Below are 21,737 nucleotides of genomic sequence, written 5' to 3' on the forward strand. Positions count from 1 at the left end.
TGTGATGAGATATGATGCTACTTTAAAAACATTTTTTTTTTCTGTCTAATTGATGGGTCTCAACCTTGGCTGCAAAATTGAAATAATCTGGAAAATCTTTGGAAAATATACTTTGTCTCAACTGCAGAAGTTCTGATTCTTTTGCTTGGGGATGGAGCCTATGCATTAACTACTTTTGAAAAGTTTCTTAAGTGATTCCAATGTAGAGCATGGGCTGAGACCCACTTCCATATGTACATTTTTATATTTATTTATCAGAATTATTTTCTTTCTTATCATGAGACTGGTCTGTATATTTCACTAACCTCCAGCCCAGAGTCATATTGTGAATAAAGTTTCTTATTTCTTAATCAGATATGAATGTAAGTGAAAACATATAGTGTAAAAATAGTCAAATGTAGGAATAGAAAAAACATATGTACATATGTAAATGAAATCCCAGCCAGGACCTAATAATTTTAGGTTGGGATCTGAATAATAAAACTCAGCAGGAGACACTTTATTTTTCAATATTCCATTTCCTCTGTTTTTGTATTACTAGTACAATTAATAGTATTTTCTTCATTCTTGTGTTATTTTTTATTATTTGCTGCCAGTGGCTTCTCTTTGCATAGATGGGATTTACATTTTAACCATTATTTTATTTATCTTTTTATTCATTATTCTTTTGAGCGAAGTACAATGGGAGGTTGTTTTCAGTTCAGCAAACCTTAATTGAATATCCATTATAAACAATGCATGGATTTGTCTCTGTGAGGATTAGAAAAGTGGTAAGACAAATACCTTGTCCTCAAGTGCTTTGTAACGATGAGAGAGACAACAGAGCATCAGTATGTTGTTCAGAGTGCTGGGAGTACTGTAATAGAAGCATGATGTTGAGTATTAACTCTTAAACAGCTATCCTAATTTTATATTTTCAAAACTATAGAGCATGCAATTTTTGCTCTAAAAAATACTTGTCAGACATAGTTGGTTTTGACTAAGCAGAACAGAATATGATTATGGTCCTCACACATAAAAGATATTCAAGCCAATCATATAAATGTGTCCTAAAAATTATAGTGTTTTGACAGTTTTTTGAGATTTGTTTTTACACATGAGGCATATGAAATGTAAATTTTGCAGAAGATGTTCTTTTGATATTGTAATTTTAGGCTTGCTATTAAGAGATAAGAGACAAACTTTTCTAAGTTAAAAAAGTAATTTTAATGAAATACAAAGATTGCTGGTTTTTGCTTGTCATGGATATTGTTGGAGTCTCATGTACCAGTGACTCACCTGAGACTAACTGTATTAGCAGGGAAATTTCCAGTGTGCTAGTGGCTTTCCACCTAAAGTGGCTGTGAGTCTTTTCCTCTTTGCCAAGGGCTTTCTCTGGCCTCGTATGAGCTTGCTCTGTAGCACATGGGCAACCAAGAAATAAGAGATAGTGAATGTCTTTAGAAGCAACCCTTGTCCAATGGGAATGAGGGTCTTCAGCCAAGGCGTTAACTTCTCATCGTCATGTGGGATGATTCCGATGCATGTTTCGTGTCATCTGTCCAAGTGTACCCAGAGGACACTAACCCCACGGTCCACAGAATTAACCTGCTTACTGGTGCTCAATTATTTGGAGGTTTTCTTCTCACTTTTTTCATTTCCTTATTTGTGCTTCCTGAAATCACTATCTAAAATCACTTCCTTGGGTCAGCATTTATTTTAGGGGGAACCAAAACAAAGACTTCTCTCAATATGTATTCTAACCCACTCTCAGTAGAATAAGAACCTTGAGTTTTGGCTGTGTCATGGCTTTTCACAATAAAGACTACGATATTTTTCTCTGGCTTCTTTATAGCTATATATGATCATGTGACCAGCTTCTGTTAAATATAGTATGAGTATAAAGTTTGATTGCACCTTCCAAGTTGTGCTTTCAACTGTTGAGGATATCATGCCACTCCCCCCTTTCTCTTCATTAGAAGGAGGTGAGCAATCTTGACTATGTATTAGAAGGCTTACCACTTTGCACATCTGGGGAAAGACAACAGAAGCCTCGGTATCAGACACTGGAGAGCCTCTGTGCCAGGGTGAAATGCTTCAATCAGGCTTTGTTTAAAAGAGAAATATGTTTTTCTCTTATTTTTGTTTCATCTCTCTGCTATAGCAGCCTGAACTATATTATAATTATTACATTGTCTACACAAATTAAATATAAATACATGGGATTGTATCTAAGAGAAAAATTACATTATAATCACCCTGGAAAGATCTTTTATTTAGTAACATATATCACACATCTATATAGAAATAAGACAATGGAGACAATTCTCTAAGAGATGATACATACCTCATTTTGACTGCTTTAAATGTGAGAATTTTAACTGGAATTGTCAGGTAGATTTCATCACTCCAGGAACAACTTAAAAAGTACTTGGAATAGTTGTTTTGCTTAAGCAGTTACAAAATAACATGGGATTAGAAAAGTACAATTGAATCTTCTTTCTGGATTGAGAACATTATATATTTTATGGATGCATTCGCTTAAACATACAATTGTTTAACAACAATAAAGGTAGTTTGTTGGTTGTGATGTGAACTTCCAGTTCTTCTTAAGTAAGGACTTTTTGAGGACGAGGTTACTGAGAAATCATCTGCAAATTTTTAAATTACACTTGCCAGGTTAATAAATACGTATTTTTGAAAAAAAAAAAAAAGGTCATCTCCAGGCATTCCTACCAGAGGATGGGAAACAGGGCTTTAATCAGCAGCACTGAAGGCTCTTTGTGAACTGTCTGCGCTGTTATTTCAGAATCCTTATTTTCAGTTTTCAGAAGATTTTTGTCTCTCACAATATTTTGTTTCAAGCACCAAGTTTTTATCACAAGTTTTCTATAGACATGTATTCCCTGTGATATTTCCTGCAAAGTGTCTATGATTATATTTAACTTGAGTATGGCTTCTCTGTCTATTTGGAGTATGCTGTTCTGCAGTATTGGTTGTAATTTTCTGTGTCCTGTGTGATCTTGGGTTGATCAGAAGGACTCTACTTATTCATTCATTTATTCAGTCATTCACTCACTCACTTACTTATTCATTTACTATTTCAGGCACAGTAGTAAACAATTTCATTTTTCCATTTGGAGATCAAGCTAGAGACAGATGCCTTCTTTGGCAGCATCATGACGTTGCTTTGAATATCCCAAGCACCCACTTAGTGGCACTGGCTATGGTGGGATTACTCTTAACTGTCTCATGGCCATGACAAGGACTTAATTTGTTCTTCTAGTCTTGCCTTTGATGGGATATTTCCACTGTAATCATATACTAGTAATACTGTTTTTTTAAAATTAGATTTTCTTTTTTTAAGATAACTTTAAGTCGAACTTTGTTATTCACTCTGGATATATTCTCCAGTTTGTTATTAATGACTTATTTTCACCTTGACATATTTGAGATTTCTAGTATATGTTACTTTGCTTAATTAAAAAAATATGATGGCTTTGTTCCTTCTCAACAAGGTGAAGAAGGAAAATGCAGGGTTTTTGCCAGAACAGGCTGTGGAGAATCTGTAGAGCCATCAATAGAGAGAAAGTTTATATTCTGAAAAGGTCAGTGACATACTGGCTGCGATTATTTTGAGCCCTGGTTTCCTTTATCATCAAGTTCTCCTGAATATATTATTGTTAATCTCTTTGTTAACCTAATGAATTATTCCATGTATAATACTCATGCTTAACTAAATAGTGTTTTAAGAAGAGAAGGGGTTTTTTTGTTAACAGAAATGTGCAAATAAAAATACCAGATGAAAAGCAAACTATTCTGTTTCCTATTGGCTTCTCTGTTGACTTCAGTGAGAAGACAGCAGTAAAAGCTTAGTGCTATCTCAGTTTATCTCTTATAAAAACAACTCTGTGTCTCCTATTTGAATTTAATATAAAATTGATATCCTGCATGCAACCCAAAGTATTTTAGGATTATAAAATCTTCATTTTAAAAGTCATGAGTTAAACTATACATATAAAGATACTTGGCTTAAATGAGGTATTCACAATTTCCTCATTGAAGTCTGATAGAAGGAAGGAGGTGTCCGCTAAGGCATGTAGGGATGAAAAGTGTGATAAACATTCTTACTCTGTTCCTTATGCTACCTGTAAATACTGTTCCGTGAGGAGACTCTGAAGTGCATGAGGCAAAAGAAATTGCATCTTCTAGTATATTTAGATCACATTTCAAACTGCCAGAAGTGGTTCGGCATGTATTCTCCCCACAGCCTGGCAAATTAGGCTATTTTAATGTGATAAAATACAGTCTTGATGAAAACTTTTATTTTTAGTTTGGTATCTTACAAAGGAGTCTTACAGCATCACTGTGTCTGTGTATGCGAGTGTCTGTCTACCCCCATATGCTGTCAGAGACAGTTGGCATTGCCTTGGCAACTTTACAGGATCAAATTGCAGCCGTGTTCAGTATTCAGTGAAAGCAAAACTAGCGTGCCTTATCAATCTCTATAGGTTTGAGTCTTTTTGTTGTAGTCAGATAGTTATAAAAATTATAATAAGCCCCTTTGGAGCAGGGACATGTTTATTTGATTTTGTATCGACAGCACCTTGCCAGTACCTGGCTTATAGAAAATATTCGATAAATCTTTCTAAGTCAGTGGATTAAAAAAAAAGGAAACTGTATCATTGCTTTTGGATTATTTTAGAAGTTATAAAGAGTGTAATACACTACTTGGTGATGACCACAGCTTCAGAACTGAGGTGAGTGACTCCCAGGAGGCTTCTGCAAAATCTCATTTCTGCATTCCTTCTTCCTCCAAATCTCGCATGAATATGTGTCACTGGTGGGAATTAGCTCAGATATTCTGGGAAATGTAGTTCCCAGGCTTTTAGCCCCTTCGATACAGGGGAAGGAATGGAAGTGGGTGACTTGCTGAGTTGCAAAAAGGTAATTCAAAGCAGCTTTTTAGGCAGAACTTCTATAAAAATTACCTGAAAATGTTGTATTAGTGCCAGGCATAAGCTGGAATTCAGTACGACTGGCCCAGATCTTAGACTTATACAAGGATTGAGTGCATGCAAGTTTCAAAATGCCCTTATTCCAATGTTGCACCATACAATTTGAGGTGACACCAGTATATACAGGCAATTCTTGTGCATGTCCTTCTGGGATTTTTCTTATGGGTTCTGCTCATTGAATTGTTACTGTGAGGAGTCTTTGTAAACAAGAACTAGTTATGGGAGAACCTGGAGGAAATGCTCCTTGTGGGTGCTGAGATTCTCTGATACCTCCAGGTTAGGAAAAGTAAAGTGGACCACTGACTTTTTTAAAGTGAAGTATAGTTCACTTACAATATTGTGTTAGTTTCAAGTGTACAGTATATTGATTCAGTTATTCTGATTATAGTTCATTGTGGGTTATTATAAGCTATCAAGTATAATTCCCTGTGCTATACAGTAAATCCTTATTTATCTATTTTATGTATAGTAGTTTGTGTCTATTAATCCAATATTCCCAATTTATCCCTCCTCCCTCCCACTCCCTTTTGGTAAATATAGATTTGTTTTCTATGTCTGTGAGTCTGTTTCTGTTTTGTACAAAGATTCATTTGTATTATTTTTTAGATTCCATATACAAGTGATATCATATAGTATTTGTCTTTTTCTGACTTACTTCACTAAGTATAGTATTCTCTAGATCCATCCGTTTTGTTGTAAATAGCATTATTTCATTCTTTTTTCTGGCTTAGTAGTATTTCATTTTAATATATATATGTATATTCTACACATGTATATTCTATATCTATATATTCTATATATGTATATTCTATATAATATGTATATTCTATATATATGTATATATATATACACCTATATATACCACATCTTCTTAAGCCAGTTGTCTGTTCATGAGCACTTGGGTTGTTTCCATGTCTTGACTATTGTAAATAGTGTTGATACAAACATTGGGGTACATATATCTTTTTGAATTAGAATTTTTGATTTTTCTGGATATATACCCAGGAGTAAGGTTGCTGGCTCTTATGGTAACTATTTTTAGTTTTTTAAGGAACATTCATACTGTTTTCTATAGTGGCTACAACAATTTATATTCCCATTAACATATATGAGTGTTCTCTTTTCTCCACACCCTTTCCAGTATTTATTATTTGTAGACTTTTTAGACTGTTGAACTTAATAAGTTAAACAGGCTCTGTTGAGTCCCCCACCCCGATGTGTAGATCCCTTCGCACCTCCTAAGTCAGGTTAAGTGACTATAGTAAGGGAAAAACGTTTATAATATCTACACATTTTCTCTTAAAATGTTCACTTTGTTTTGTAATCATTTGTGCTACGTTTTAGAATGTATTTATTAAAAACTGGATAAATGTGTCCTCTTTACTGTCCTGAATGAAGTATGCCATCCCCAACCCAGTCTCTGCCCTTGGAAAGAAATGAAAGGAATTTGAAAAAACTCTCTCGCCACACGCCCAACCTTGAACAGTGCTGGTGCTTAGTAGGTCCACATATATTTTGCAAAATGAATGAATGTATGAATAAAATAAAACATTATTATTTAGGGTATCAATAGTTAGAATTTTTTTACCTTGTTTTATTTAATTATGAAGCATCTCTTTGACGTGGCTGATGGCTGAAAATGAGTTCGGCTTCTTTTTATGTTATTCTTCAAATTTGACTCAATGCTACACAGTTTCCCAGGAAGCCATCTTTGTGGAGGAGCCAGTAAAGCTGACTACCAGATCTCTTCTTTCTGTAGGTAGGAATAAGACGTTTTGGGGATTGATGTAGGAATTAGTGCTATAGTGCTTCAGGAAGACAAACGAGTTGCAAGACCTATGCTAGGAACTGTTGGTCATTCATCAAGACTCAGGTTTCTATGATTTAAACAATTTCTTGCCTTCTTTTTCCTTTTTTCTCTAATTCCTGATATTTTATACATACCTCAGTTATTCCATGTTCATTTTGTATGAACTCAAACTTACCAATATTTATTGAATGCCTGCATTGTATTACATGTTATGTTAGATCTACTAGGATTAGCATACAAACAAAAATATAATATCACCCATCCTTCCAAAAATTTGTAGTTTAGTTGTGGAAATAGATGGCAAACTAGAATGTCAGTATTTTTGGTGAAATACAGCCATAGAGATATCTATTCGCTGCAGTAAAAAGACAAAACATTGCATTTAATTTAGAGAGACATTCAGGGCCAGAAGGATATATTATTAACTTTGTACACCTAGAAACAATGAATAGACTCTCAATTAATATGCAATACATTGATTAGTAAATAAATGCAGCATTATTATTATTAGTAGTAATATATAATTAAAGTATATTTTTGATTGATGTAAACACATGACATATTTTTAAGAAAAATTTTAAAATTTAAAATGAGTATAATTCTATACTGAAATCTAACTTTATCCTATACATTCTGTTTTCTTAAACCGAAGTTCTTTTGTGCACAGCATGTTAAAACCCAACAGTGCTTCTAAACTGAAGGTAAATTAGGAAGTTTGCTTTCATTCTTTGGCAGTGATGGAAATACAGTGTTTCCATATCTTCGAAAATCGGTCCCTTCTGTGCTACCATGGCTACCTTCAGTTTATATTTAACTGTGAAGGTAATGCTGGAAGTGATTCCCTGGATTTTCCAATGGGTAGGCTCAAATCTAATTCCAGATAGACTGAGAATAAATCTTTCCCCACTTGTACAAAAAATGTTTCTGCCTGTTAGGTACATACTTGACTCACCCTTAACTCATAAACTTATGCATGTTCCCGACACATCACACCAGCCTCCTACAGCTTTTCTTCCCACAAACACACTATGAACTCCACATGGCGCAACACCCACCACTTCTCAGGCCAGCAGGATCACTATAATATATTTTCACAAAGATATGCAAGAAAGAACACACACAGCTCTCCCACACAGCACGGAACAATCATGCAGAATGAAGCACAATCTATTCTGGTTTCATATCCCTGTTTTCCAAAGGTGAGTAGGCAGATACAAAAATGATGCTGCTGTAATAATCTTTATCTTCATAAAAGGTTTTTTAAAAATACTCAGCAAATACATTCCTAGGGTTATTGAATCTCTAAAACCTAACTCTTAGTTGACAGAGACCAATTCACCCAGCGGTATAGGGGAAAAAAAAAAAAAAAAACGAGGTCTTTTGGGGATAAATTCTTCTTCTTTACTATCAGTCTCCTCCTTATATAGGCACCCAATCTAGATGGCCAAGAAAAGCCTTCTCTTGCATTTCAAATGCCAGTAAGGGTTATTATTGCCAGCATTTTAATTGCTATTAAAAACAAAAGAGAACCAAGACAATAAGTTGGGGCACATCCAAGTCAGAATGCTTCACAGATACCAGAAACAAGAAGGTAATTGTTAACATGTGGGAAGGTGTCCTTTAGGCATTCAGGTATTTACAGGCTACCTCAGTTCCAGCATTGATATTTCATGTCTGCTCTACAGCAGTAAATGAAGAGCTTGGAGACCTGGATTCTCATCACAGATGTGCTGCTTTATGTTTGTGTCACCATGGATAAATCATCATATTTTTTTAAAGTCAGTTGTCTCCTAAGTAAAACTAGGTATCCAGATTTATATGAGGGTGTGGGGAGGGATAAAAGTAATTGAACATCTACTATTATCAGCTTATGTAATCTTCAAAATGACCTTAGTGTTGGACCTTTTCTTTACCCCTGTTACTTACTTACTAGGAAATGGAGCCCAGAAAGCAGGGCCCCATGTGTAATGTCCTCAAACTGGTAAATGGTGTAAACAAAAGCTCATCTATTATTAAAAACTACCTGGAATTATTATTCTCTGACAAGATAGTATTTTAATTGTAAGTGACATACATCAAATTTTTAGGAGATAGTTCAATATTTAAGGAAAACTGTTATTACTGATAACTTTTGTCCTTATAAAAGCATTGTATGTTACAAGGGAAATAATCTTTTATATTTGAATTTTTGACTTAATTTTTGAAAGCTATGTTAAATTATGGAGCAGTGGACATTTCTGTACATGCATAATTTGCACATATTTCTGGTTTTCTTTAAGGAGAATGTCTAGTTAAAGGATATGAACTTTTTGAATCTCTTTATTCAACTAAAATTTATTTTCTAAAAAGAAGTTATAAACAATTACACTTTCACCTGAGTATATGATTGTGTCTATCTCCAGCACCTATTCTAGCAATACAAATTATTATTCCTGGGATCCTACTTGTTTGATTAGTGAAAAAAGAATGCTGTTTATTTTTTGTTTTAATTTATAATTATTTAATTCTATTGAAGGTGAATATCTGGTTTTATATAGGTTTTTACATTTGCCAACCTAATCTGTCTGGGATTTATTTTGTTGTCTGAGGTGAGGCTAGGATCTATTTGGAACTTTCTCCTAATTTCTAGGCTAATTTTCATTATTATTTGTTTCTCAGCTTCATCTCTTTATTGACTTGTGTTACCTTATTTATAATATGTTACTTTTTTCATTATTAATACAGAGGATGTTTTTGGAGGGTATATAGCCCTTTAATATTTTTGCCATAATAGCACTCTGTTTTTGTAATTGTAACTTTAAAATATATTTTAATAGCTTATGGTAGATTTCTCTTACTTTATTAATATTTTCCAAACTAATTTTTGTTATCCTCACTTTATTCTTTTAGATGTATTTTAGGATACACACACACACACACACACACACACACACATACACACATAGACCCTTTTAAAGAAAAACTCTTGTGTTTCCTTTATAAGTGTAATATATTATTTAATAAATCTGATGGGGATTGACATCTTCACAATATTTAATCTTATCATTCAGGAACATGATATATGTCAGATATTCCAGTCTTTTTAAAACTTTTGCTTGTTGGAAGTTATGAGCAACAAGTGCTATGGTAAGTGGAAACATCAAGAAGGAGGGTAGAATCAAGGTCATAGGAAGGAGGACAGCCAGAAGGTAGCTGAGTCAATTAAACGGAAGAGCAGCGGAGAAAAGGCTAGTGGATTCTTGTTTCTGGTGGATAACAACACAGTGAGAACTCTGGAGTGCCTTTAATCATCTACACCAGCCCAGTTTCAAATAATGTCTGTCTGCAATTTCAGTAGTATCCTAAAAGGTGTCCCAGGCTTTTGGAAGCCTGGCTATGGAGCTGTTCTTGTATTCTTTTTTTTTTAAAGACTGAAAATATATATATTTAAAGGTAACACAAGCTGTCCTTGAAAGCAATTTAGTTAAGATCATTGACTGGCAGGAAAAAGCACACGATGGAAGTTAGGAACAGAGGACCAGGGGCAGCCCGTCCCCACCCCGAGGGGCAGCGGCCCAGGCACACGCCCGCAGAGGAGAGGGCCAGCGGGCGGCAGGCTGTCAGAATCCGGGACTAGAAGTAGGACAGCTCGTCGTGCCTGGCTTTGTTGGTCTGGTAGCTGGCCAAGGCTGGGGGCTTGTTTTCGTGTGGGAGGCTCTCAAATACTCGAAGGTGCACGAACTCCTCATCGTCAACCTGAACCTTGATGAAGAAGTTCCTGCCGGCGACCACCTGGCTCTTGAACTCCACAGCCTTAAACAGGGAGAACTTCTTATTCTCCTTCTCCTCCAGCTGTGCCTTCACCTGGTCGGCGATGGCCTGGATCTCGGCCGTGGCCGGCTGCGTGGCGGAGGGACGCACCGCACATCATCTCGGCAGCGGTCACTGGGCGGCGGTCCCGAAACAGCAGCGGGCACGTAGGAGCGGCGGACACTCGCCTGCTGTATTCTTATATTACAATTTATTTTTTAAATTAATGCCTATCCTTTGAGGTAGCCTCTTCAAGTGGTTTTTTTCCCCTGTAATATGAAAAAGTGTAACAGATAATCATTACTTATTATTTTACTACACTACTGAATTTGTCTTGCTAATGTTTTCTTTTAAAATTGTGCCTTATATTCATAAGTGAGATTTTATGAGTATCACAGTGGACTTGGCCACCAATTCCTTGATTTGGGCACCTCGGCACTCCATAAGCATTGAGAGTGATTTTTACATAAAAGAATGACACACCTAACTTTATGGTTGATGACCACTTGGAATATGTGTGTTTTCCCTCCAGCATCTACATTTCAAACCAACTCCCTTTCTTAAGTGAAAGTCATGTGATTGTCTCTGATCCTGACTGATCTGGCCTGGGGCACGGGCATGTCACTGTCTAGTCATACTGGTCATGCTCAGATTGTCCAGGTTTAGGTTTCATTGTCCACTCCTGGAACTAAAGATGGAACCAGCTTTATTCAAAGCACATAGACTGAGAGTGGAAGAGGTATGGTTGCTCTGAGAAAAATCAGAAGTCGAGGAAGTGGGCCATAAAATATTGAATGTCCAGTGTAACCTTGCAAGCCATTTTGAAGAGACTGTACTTTCTCTTGAGAGCATCAAGTTGCCACCAAAGATTTTTTATGGTGTGGACTGACATACTTATATTTGTATTTTAATATATTCAGGTGTCAGGACTAATTTCAAAATTTTAAACTGTTGTTTTCTGTGAGTTTCTCTGCCCCTTAGCACTCATGGAATTCTTTTACCTGCACCTGGAGGGCCTTTTCTCTTGCCAGATCACTCTGGTTAGTATGACTCACAGATTCTGAAAGCACAAACAGAGACTAGGACTTAAAAGAAGATTCTGGCCAAGATTTCAGACAGAAAGATTTAGATGCACATTAGCAGAGCAAGTTTTTCCACTTCTAGAAACTAGATAAGATTCAGACTTACAAAGGAGGAAAAAGCCATTACAACTGAAAATGAGGGGATGACATTTAATCCTGGAACAGGGGTGGAGCAGGGCATGGTGGATTAGTAAAAAAATTTTCTTTTAGAGAGTAATTTCTCAAACTGTAATGTACATATGTATCATCTGAAACATTGTTAAAATGCTTATTTTAATTTAGTAGGATTGGGATGAAGCCTGAGACTATGCATTTCTTCCAAGATACCAAGAGATGAAATTGCTAGTAATCTATGAACACCATTTTGAGTAGTAAGGATATAAAGTACTAGGCAGTTATGTAGAATTTGACTCAGTGTCCAACTCTCCTTCTTTTAACTGTCCATGCAATATTAAAATCTGCAGTGCTCAGCTCACTGGCCATCAAGTCAGAATGACTTTTGCCTCACAGCTTTTGCTTTCCCTCAACTCCATCATCTCGTTACTTGTGAAGAACCCAGAAACAGGTGGCCCTAACGATTTTATTTGAGCTCTCTATTATGATAGAAAGTAGAGATTTAGACAATTTGGTGGTGGTGGCAAAGGACAGCCTTTTTTCATGTCCATTATAGGACTAGATGTCGTCAGTTTGAAATTTCCCTCTCAACTGGGGTAACAGTAAATATATAAGCCTTTTATTGATTTAGCTCCATACGGGTGATGGATTAGAGCAGGAGGCAAGACAGGAAAAAAAGACACAGGTTGCTGTAATATTCTAGAGGAGAAATGATAATGTTCTAAATTGAGATTGAGACAGGCAGTTGAGATAGAAAAATGAGATCTACTTGGAAAGATATGTCTGTGGAATTGATGGAATTTAGCCCTTGACTTAACATGGGCCATAGAGAGGAGGAAGGAATAATTTTGAATAATATCCAGGCTTAGAATTTGGGAAACTAGATTTTAATATTGTTTATTGAGTTAGAAAACATTGGAGAAGGAGCAGGAAGAGCTGTTTGAGCTAAATATTCAGGAAAATATCTATGCTGAGTGAATTTTGTTTGGAGACTTGAAGAGAGAGTGGGAATTACGCAGACAGAGAAACGGAGTTGGTGACGTTGGAGATGATGTTTCCCAGCAGAATGAATGACAAGTGCAAAGGTGTAGGGATATGAAATGTCATACATGGCTCACTGTGCAGCTGGGGATGGGCATGTGTGGGGCAGGGAGTCAAGAGTAAAGTGAGCTGTGAAAAGTAGGTAGAGGTAAAATGTCAGGTTTTTGAATGCTAAATAAAGATTTAGAAATTGTTTCTGAAAATTAAGGGAAGCCATTCAGGAATCTGAGCAGATGAATGACATAATCTAATATAAAATTTAGGAAAAGAGGAAGGGAAACATCATTTTATCAATGCATTTTTATGTAACAGGGTTTATGTTAGTTATCTTCCATGGAAGAGAATGGCATTGGGCTCCTAAAAAACTGATGATGAATTGCTGCGAGTCCAAGCATGAGAGGTGGAGCTCCATTCATAGGACACAGGGAAGCTTTTCTTTAAGAAATGCACCCTGTGTTAGTATTCATTTTCATAGTTAACGTGATTATATTACCTCTTAATACAATGACCTGGCCACCCTGCACACCCCCACTGTAGTTACTTTTTCTAGGTGGTGGGTACAAAGTCTTCCATGTGTTTGTCTCTAATACACTCTAAAACTTTTAGAAAATCTATAATGCTCCTATTGATACATTTATCCATATAAAGTTAAATAATTTTTTTCTTGGAGACATCTCTCCTATAGGTCTTTACCTATAAAATACAGACTTCTCTCCAGGCTGAAATATAGATGCTGTTTTTGAGACTTCCTTTTACCTTAATTTTGTGAAATCCCTTTTCTCTGGTGTTGAATTGCCCAGTTCCTAGATATCATCTCTTCCTGTTTTGGTTTTACTCCCACATTCTAGTGAAGTACACTCCCTAGTAGGTTCCTGACAAATGATGCATAGGAGATAAAACTTTCTGGTATTTGTATGCCCGAAATGTTTTTATTCTATTCTTCTAATGACTGATATGTCAGGTGGAAATAGGATTTTATATTGCAAATATTTTCCCCAGGAAGATTAGAGATACTGATACATTGTCCTCTGTCTCTAGTATCTCTGTTGATATGTTCTATACCATTCTGATAGCACATATTTCATGTGACATTGTTTTTATTTTTAATTACTGGAATTGCTTATGATGGTTTATGTAGTGCCAGAATTTACACAGTACTATGATTTATTGAGAGTATATTTTCACTTATTTAACTGGGCAATGGATCCTTTTAATTTGGAAACATTTTTTCTTCATTCAGAGAAATGTTATTTCCTTTCTAAATTTATTCTTTAATTCTTAGAAATTTTAATGTTTAAATGTTGGAGCTCCTGGACTGTGCTTCTAATTTTTGTAGTTTTTTTTTTTCTCATTTAATATCTACTTTTTCCTTTTGTCACACTTCCTTTACCACCTTTAAAAAATAGCCCCCATGATATTATCTACCTCCTTTCATTTCCTAAATTTGCTGAAAACAATAATCTACACATCCAAGAAGCATAACTAGCTCCAAGTAAAATAAATACAAAGACAATCACACCCAGATACATCATGGTCAAAATGTTGAAAGCCAGAAATCTTTGAATGCAGTAAGGGGAAAAATAACTCATTTCATACAACATACAAGAAAAGCCCAGTAAAATTAACAGCTAAATTCTCTTCAGAAAGAATAGAGGCCAGAAGGTAGTGGGGCAACATATTCAAATTGATGAAAGTAAAAAACAAAACAAAACAAAACAAAACTGTCAACCAAGAATCTTATATTCAGCAAAACTATCTTTCAAAAATTAAGGTAAAATAAAGGCATTCTCAGATAGACAAAAGCAGAGAATCTGTTGCTAGAAATCCCACTTTATGAAAATACTATAGAAAGTACTTAAGGCTGAAAGCAGGTGACACCAGACAGTAATTCAAATCCACGCACACACCCAAAGAGTATCAGTAAAGGCAATTATGTGGGTAATTATAAATAACAGTATAATTGCATTTTTATTCTTCTTTCTTTTTTTAACTAATTAAAAGATACTTGCATAACTATATATATATAATTATATTGTAGGGCTTTTAACATACAGAAATGTAATGTATTTGATAAAAACAGCAAAAAGGAGGTGGGTGGGAACAAAGCTTTATTTGAGTAAAGAAATGATATCAGATGTTAGCTTGAATTCATAGGAAAAAAATGAAGAGAATCAAAAATGATAAGTAAGATTAATATAACAATCTCTATAAATACATTATTTTCTCTCTTATCTTTAAAAGACATATAAAATGTAATAATTATAACAATGGATTGTAGGGTTTGTAACATATGTAAATATAATAGAATAATAAAAAGAGAACAAAAATGGGGGAGAATGCAGCTATATATGAGTAAAGTTTTTATATTTCATTGGAATTAAGTTAATATAAATCTCAGTTTGGAAGTTAAGAAATATATGGTAAGCCCTAGAGCAATTACTTAAAAATAATTTCAAAATATCATTAAAAATTATTAAAGGAATTAAAGTGTTACCAGAAAGTATTCCTTTACCACAAGAGAAGGCAATAAAGGAGGAAATAAAAATGATGTGATGCATGTAAAATGACAGATGTAAATCTAACTATATTCATAACATTAAACATAAATGAATTAAGTAATCAAATCAAAAGTCAGACATTATCAAATTGAATTAAAAAATAAACAGGACCCAACAATATGCTGTCTACAGAAGACATTTTAGATTTAAAGACACAAATAGGTTGAAAATAAAAGGATGGAAAAGATGTATCACGTAAACAGAAACCTTAAGGATAAAGACTTAAAACAAATAGACAAAACAAATAAAACAAAAAGACTTAAGTAAATTGACTTATAGAAGTCCACAGAATGTTTGAGCAAAGACTACTTTTCCCTAAGGAACCAAATTGCAGTGACTGAGGGCTTTTTGCGGAGGCTGGTCAGTTATTCCAGAGAGAAAAATTCCAGCTCTTGTCAAGGGCAGAGTAGGTACAGGTTCGGTGGTGTTGTGATCTCAGCCTCCTAGGTAACACTCTGAGAGCTTGGGAGTAGGTGGCCCAGAGAGAGAGACTTCACCATTTCAGATGTGACTTTTCCATCTGCATCTTTCTTCTACCCTAACCTGTGCCCACATTCCCAAGACTAGATATTTTTCATGTTCAATTTCTCTAAAACTGGAGTCCTCTGCTAGTTTGAGATGGAGTAGTTGCCTAAATAGAAAATGTAGGAAAAGAGATTTAGGGGGGAAATTTTTAAGTTTTCAACCTCAAATATTTTTATTCAATTATATTTTTAAAAACCTTGACCCATAATTCAGCCTTAATCTTTTCTAGACTTTCCAACTGGAATTCACTTTCTCCTAACTGCCATGGCAACTACTTTCCATCTGCTTTTCATTTTCCAAATATTTACCCTTCTCCACCTTGTCTTCTTGCCTTTTTTTCTCCCCCTTTTATTGTCATTTTAGTGGGGTTTTGAAGACAGCAAAGATAAATGTACACTTAATTTACCATGTTTAATCCTGAAGTACAACCCCTCAGAAATAGGTCAGCAAAGTAAAAATAATAAGCTTTTGTTTAAGTACTGAGTCAATCACACTGATGGTGTTAAATGAACAGGTTACATATTTACTTTGTTACATGTTTTCTCAGTGGGAAGACATACATAATAATACCTACCTCTAGGTCTGATGTGAGAAAAGATATGTACAGAGCTTTCATGGCTTACTTCTTTGTGGCTGTAATCAACATCATCATCATCATTATTTTGGCTCCAAATAAAAACAGTTTGGCCCAAAGTGCTTATATCAGTGTTTGAAATTCTTCAGCTACTTAATAATATAACATTATTATTAAATTTAAATAAGATTATTCAAGTAACCAAGGACTGATATATTTCAAGCTATTGTTCTGTCTTAGTCATAAAGAATTTGCTTTAGAGAGAACATGGATCATAATTTTGTGATCTATTAAGTCTGAACAAGAGATGAGAAAGCCAAATTTAGTTTTGGACGTTGTGGTGGAATGAGGTAATAATAATGTGACCAGAGTTGTATTAGTACTATAAAAATTTAAGTCCTTAAAAATATGAGATTTGTGAGACGTTATTACTTATATATGATATTTGAGGAGAAATTCAAGATATATAGTTTTTTTGGCCTAGTATGCTAATCACATTGTTTAAATGTACATTTTCCTTTTTCTGTCTTTAGATTTTAAATATGATGGCTTTATGGCAATAAGTCTTCCTTGATTGATACTACTTGCTTGTATTCATAGGTAGTGTTGTCTTTAGTAATGAATAATTCATTTGTAAAATAACAAGCATATTTTCATCATTCCAAATTAACCACATGAGTATTAAATGGAAAGTTAACCAGCTCCTTGACATTCCTGTGAACCAGTAGCCCCAGAGTAAAATATGATTGGCAGAAATTATAAGAACTAAGAATAATAAAAAATACTCAAATTTTCAAGAATGAGAAGTAAATGCTGATAATCAGTCATAAATAATAAAAGTTTGCTATTCAATATTTAATGTGTACATCAATATATTTTAAAATGTGATCAGTATCAAAAGCAAAACACTTCTTATTTGTACAACATTCTTTTCTGAACAAGAGCCTTTCAATATTCATGTGCTTCATAAATGTTTCCTCTGTGTAGAGACAGCTTTATTCAGGGAAGATAATTTTTGAATGGAAAATTATTCCATTAATGAAATATTTTTCAGGGTGGCTGCTTTGCACACATTTCATTCTACTTACACCTAGAATTGCTGTGTTTTGATACTGATTAATAAGTTGTCTATGTATTTTGTAAACCTTCTCAGGGAAGGTAGTCTGTAAAACAGTAAAATTGCTGGAGCACAAATATTTATCACTGATCCAATAAGATTTTACGTACCCTGTAAATGCAATATTACATATTTTATGCTTCCTCCGTCTTTGGTGCAATATACATTCAGTTTTCTTCCCATGAAGTTTAATTTCATAATCAGTAGATATCTCTGAACATTATTTTGTTACAGCTTCATGGGTACTGGATGTTTACAGGGAGTCATTATTTTTCCCTCGGGTAGTGATAAGGAGCCAGACAAGCTGAACTCACATTGTTTATATTTTGAAATCATGCTTGATATATGTGCTTCTCTCTTCCACTTACTTTGAAGTCTGTCACTAGCTCACCTAACAGATTATGTAGTATCATGGACATCAAAGTCAAGTTCAGAAGAGGGTGCATTTAATTAAATAACAAAATGAAGGAAAATCTGATTCAGTTTTTGGTTTTGGTGGTTAGTAGGGAAAAAGGAATTTTTGATCCTTCCGATTGCTTGAAAAATCTTGTATTACATATTCAAGTATACACAATTGAATATTTGATAATGTGTATGTATATACATGTACACATTTACATTTATATATGCACTGTAGTATAGTAAACCAGTTATAATAACTAGAATTAGTTTTGTGAAGAAGAGGGTTATTCAGTAAAAGAGGCTGGATAAGAAACAGATTTTAAAATTCGATTGCCAGTTCTGTCACTGAACTGTTTTGTGAACTTACACAAATAACTCATTCTTTTTATTTCTTCTCTAAAATAGAGATTGCCACCTCACCTCACTAATGGATTTGTGAGAGGGAATAAAATGAATAATGAATAAATGAATAAAAAAGACTTGAGAAGTAAGTGGCTAGTGACTGCTGTTGAAACACTTCATAGCCTCGAGACTGGAGCTGCAGGAGTACCTAACTTTTTGCATTATACATATTTGAGTTATCGGGGTCTGTAAAGTCAAGTCTTGGTTATAAACTCTGAAGGCAATTGTTCCTGAATCTTGTTTGCTTTAGTGGAAAGAGTAGTAGCGCTAGGTTTCACTGTACTGAGCTCTAGCCCGAGCAATGCCACTCATTCTGCAAGGTCAGATGATATTTCTCAGGAAACATTTCCTCATTTGGAAAGATTGGATGATCATCCTTTTTATTCATATGGTTATTGTGAAGATCACAATACTTTGAAGGCCAGGAAAGCTGTTTGGAAAATGTGAAGTGTTCAGAAATCTGCAATGATTTTCAACTCAAGAATGTTCATAATTTTATTTGTTTGTTTGTTTATTTTAGTTAAACAATTTTCCTTCTACTAGGAGTTCCAACAATGGTTATCAAAGCTCAGACCACACTTTTGTAAACTTCTGGGTCGACTACTTTATCACTGTCCTTTTTTTGGAAAAGTAAACTGTATATATATATATATATATTTTTTTTTTAATGTACCCATATAATCTTTATTCTTTATCAGCCATGATTTAGACAAATTCAAATGAGACCATTCTGTGATCACTAATAACTGTTTAGTCACCAGAATTGAAGACTTCTTTTCACTTCCTTTTCTTATTATATTGTCCACAATATTTGAAATTATTAATTATTCCTATTTTTCAAAATCATTGTTTACTTGTTTTATTTAAAATGATCCATGCTAGTACATCCATGAGTTCTTTTCCCTTCTCTTCCTTGCATTTCTATATCCACTCTTCTGCCCATGAAATGTAGTTAATACTCAAGGTCTGCCCTTGTCCTTTTTTTCTCTTTTCTTCCCTTACCCATTTTTATTTCATTATTAAATTCTTATCTATGGCTTCAACTATCATTCAAATGGAGTTAATTGCCACTTCTGTCTCTATCTTTAATATCTACTACTTGTCTCTTCTAACTGTCTATTACTCCCCTAAGTACCTTTCAGATTGGAGAAACTTCCCACTACGTCATCAATGTGTCTGCCTTTTCTCACTTATAGTACCTGGGTCATCCATTTCCCCATCTTTGCCAGCTGGAATGCTGCACATGCAGTTGTTGCATACATTCTTTGGTTTATAAAGCCTTTTTACCAATTAAATTAAAAATTGGAAGTTAGTAATTAAGTAAAAATATACTAAATTTTAAATAAAATTGGTTGTGTACATTTAAAAATATGTATGTAAAATTAGAATTGTAAAAAAAATTAAAAATAAGATTACTGTAGGCTAAACATTTATAATAAATTTTGCTCAGTTTTCATGAAATGAATTCAGGCTCAGTGGGAGTTGATATCTTTTTCTACCTGTTTCTTTAATGGACAGAATGGAGTTATATGGAGAGTCAAAATTTAATTCATATCTATAGTACATTGTGTTAACTATATTTTTCTTTTACCTTGTTTCTTAATGAAGGAGACAGATACATATTCTATCATCCAAAAATACTAAATGAATGCTTAAAGAATATGTTTTCTGTACTAGGGATTTTGGAGGACACAAAAAATCAGGCCCAGTTTTTGTGTCAAGGAACTTATGGTCTTGATGTAAACGTATATGAGAGGAGATGTGTGAAAAATATTTATAGGACTAGATAGAAAAAATAAGTGCCTTAAGAGAGAGAGGAAGTGCTATGTGAATTTTATGATATATGGTAAAATATGCGTGCCTTGGTTTTTAGCCTCATATTGAAAATGCAGTTTTTATTTTCCCTAAATGTCTGCAGTGTTTTTTCCCTTTTTTCAAAAATTTGCAATATAGTTGATGTACAATATTATATGTTATGGGTAAACAATATAGTGATTCATAAATTTTGAAGGTTATACTCCATAGTTATTATATAATGTTGGCTATATTCACATGTTGTGCAATATATCCTTGTAACTTATTTTATACATAATAGTCTGTACCTATTAATCCCCTGCCCCTATATTGCCTCTACCCCCCACTCTCTCCCTCCTGATGCACGCTAGTTTGTTCTTTGTATTTGTGAGTCTGTTTCTTTTTCATTATTATCACTAGTTTGTAGTATTTTTTAGATTTCACATATAAGTGATATCATACAGTATTTGTCTTTTCTGACTTATTTCACCTAGCATAGTACCCTCCAAGTTCATCCATGTTGTTCTGCAGTTTTTCTTAATGAGAAGCTGAATTGTGTGGTGGCTAGGCTCATGGCCCCTAGAGCCACACAGCCTAGGTCACATCTGTCAGCCATTACCCACTAGTTATATGCTCTTGGCCAACTTAAGATCTCTAAGTCTCATTTTCCTCATCTGTAAATGGGGATAATAAACATAGCACACACTTCACATGATCATTACAGGATTTAAATTACATGTATTTATAAAACACTCAACAATGTCTGCTTTGTGGTAAGTGGTAAGGACGTGAAAACTTAATTTCTTAGTGATAATTACTTCTGGTTTTACTTGGCTTGGATTTATTTAGGTCTCATATTTACTTACTTCTAAAACTTCAGAATACTCCCATCTAAGAATCTGACAATAGGCAATGATAAAAGGTTTTGATCATAAAATCAAGCAGATATTGGCAGATTTCATCCAAAATTATGGATGAAAAACATACTATCAGTATAAAATTATATGTTCTAAGCAACATAAAGTATTTTGATTTTAAAAGGTATAATTCAAGCAAAAGAATTTTTAAATCTCAGAATCATAAAGAAGATAATTTCCCATTTCTCCCCAGTATTTGTCCTAAAGTATGTTATCTGGTTTTTGTAGAAATCTCTAGGGACAGGTTAAGTTAAGAATGCTATCAGTATGTATGCAGTAACCACTTTTATTCCAGTCTCTTTCAGCTGTAATGGGTAGTAGCAGCTCAAAATGTTCAATTTTAATTTCCCAGCTCTCCTTTAAAAACAACCTTTACCAAGTTGGAATATATGCATTTATTTATTAACAATACCCTGCAACATTAATCCCTATTTAATAGTGTTTCAAATGCAGTGGAATTTAATTTTACATATTAGACTTGTGAGAACCTAGTTGAAATATGCAAGTCTTGATTACATATAGCTATATTTGAAAGCTGAATTTCATTTTAATGTTTCAATAGCTATTTCTCAGAACTTCATGATGAGATATGACCATTTTCCATTATTTCTACAG

The 21,737-nt window shown here is 34.2% G+C and overlaps 1 protein-coding gene across 1 annotated transcript; it reads right to left on the minus strand.

The window, feature by feature from the left end:
• Nucleotides 1-10,202: 10,202 nt before the first annotated feature.
• Nucleotides 10,203-10,717, minus strand: LOC102522472 (cystatin-B). The gene is given in 2 exon segments (XM_014556134.2): nucleotides 10,203-10,701; nucleotides 10,703-10,717. Coding segments are annotated over 2 exon segments (297 nt in total). The 3' UTR covers nucleotides 10,203-10,419.
• Between the last annotated feature and the right edge of the window lie 11,020 nt (nucleotides 10,718-21,737).

This window comes from Camelus ferus, chromosome 2, assembly GCF_009834535.1.
Source record: "Camelus ferus isolate YT-003-E chromosome 2, BCGSAC_Cfer_1.0, whole genome shotgun sequence".
Classification (NCBI taxonomy): domain Eukaryota; kingdom Metazoa; phylum Chordata; class Mammalia; order Artiodactyla; family Camelidae; genus Camelus; species Camelus ferus.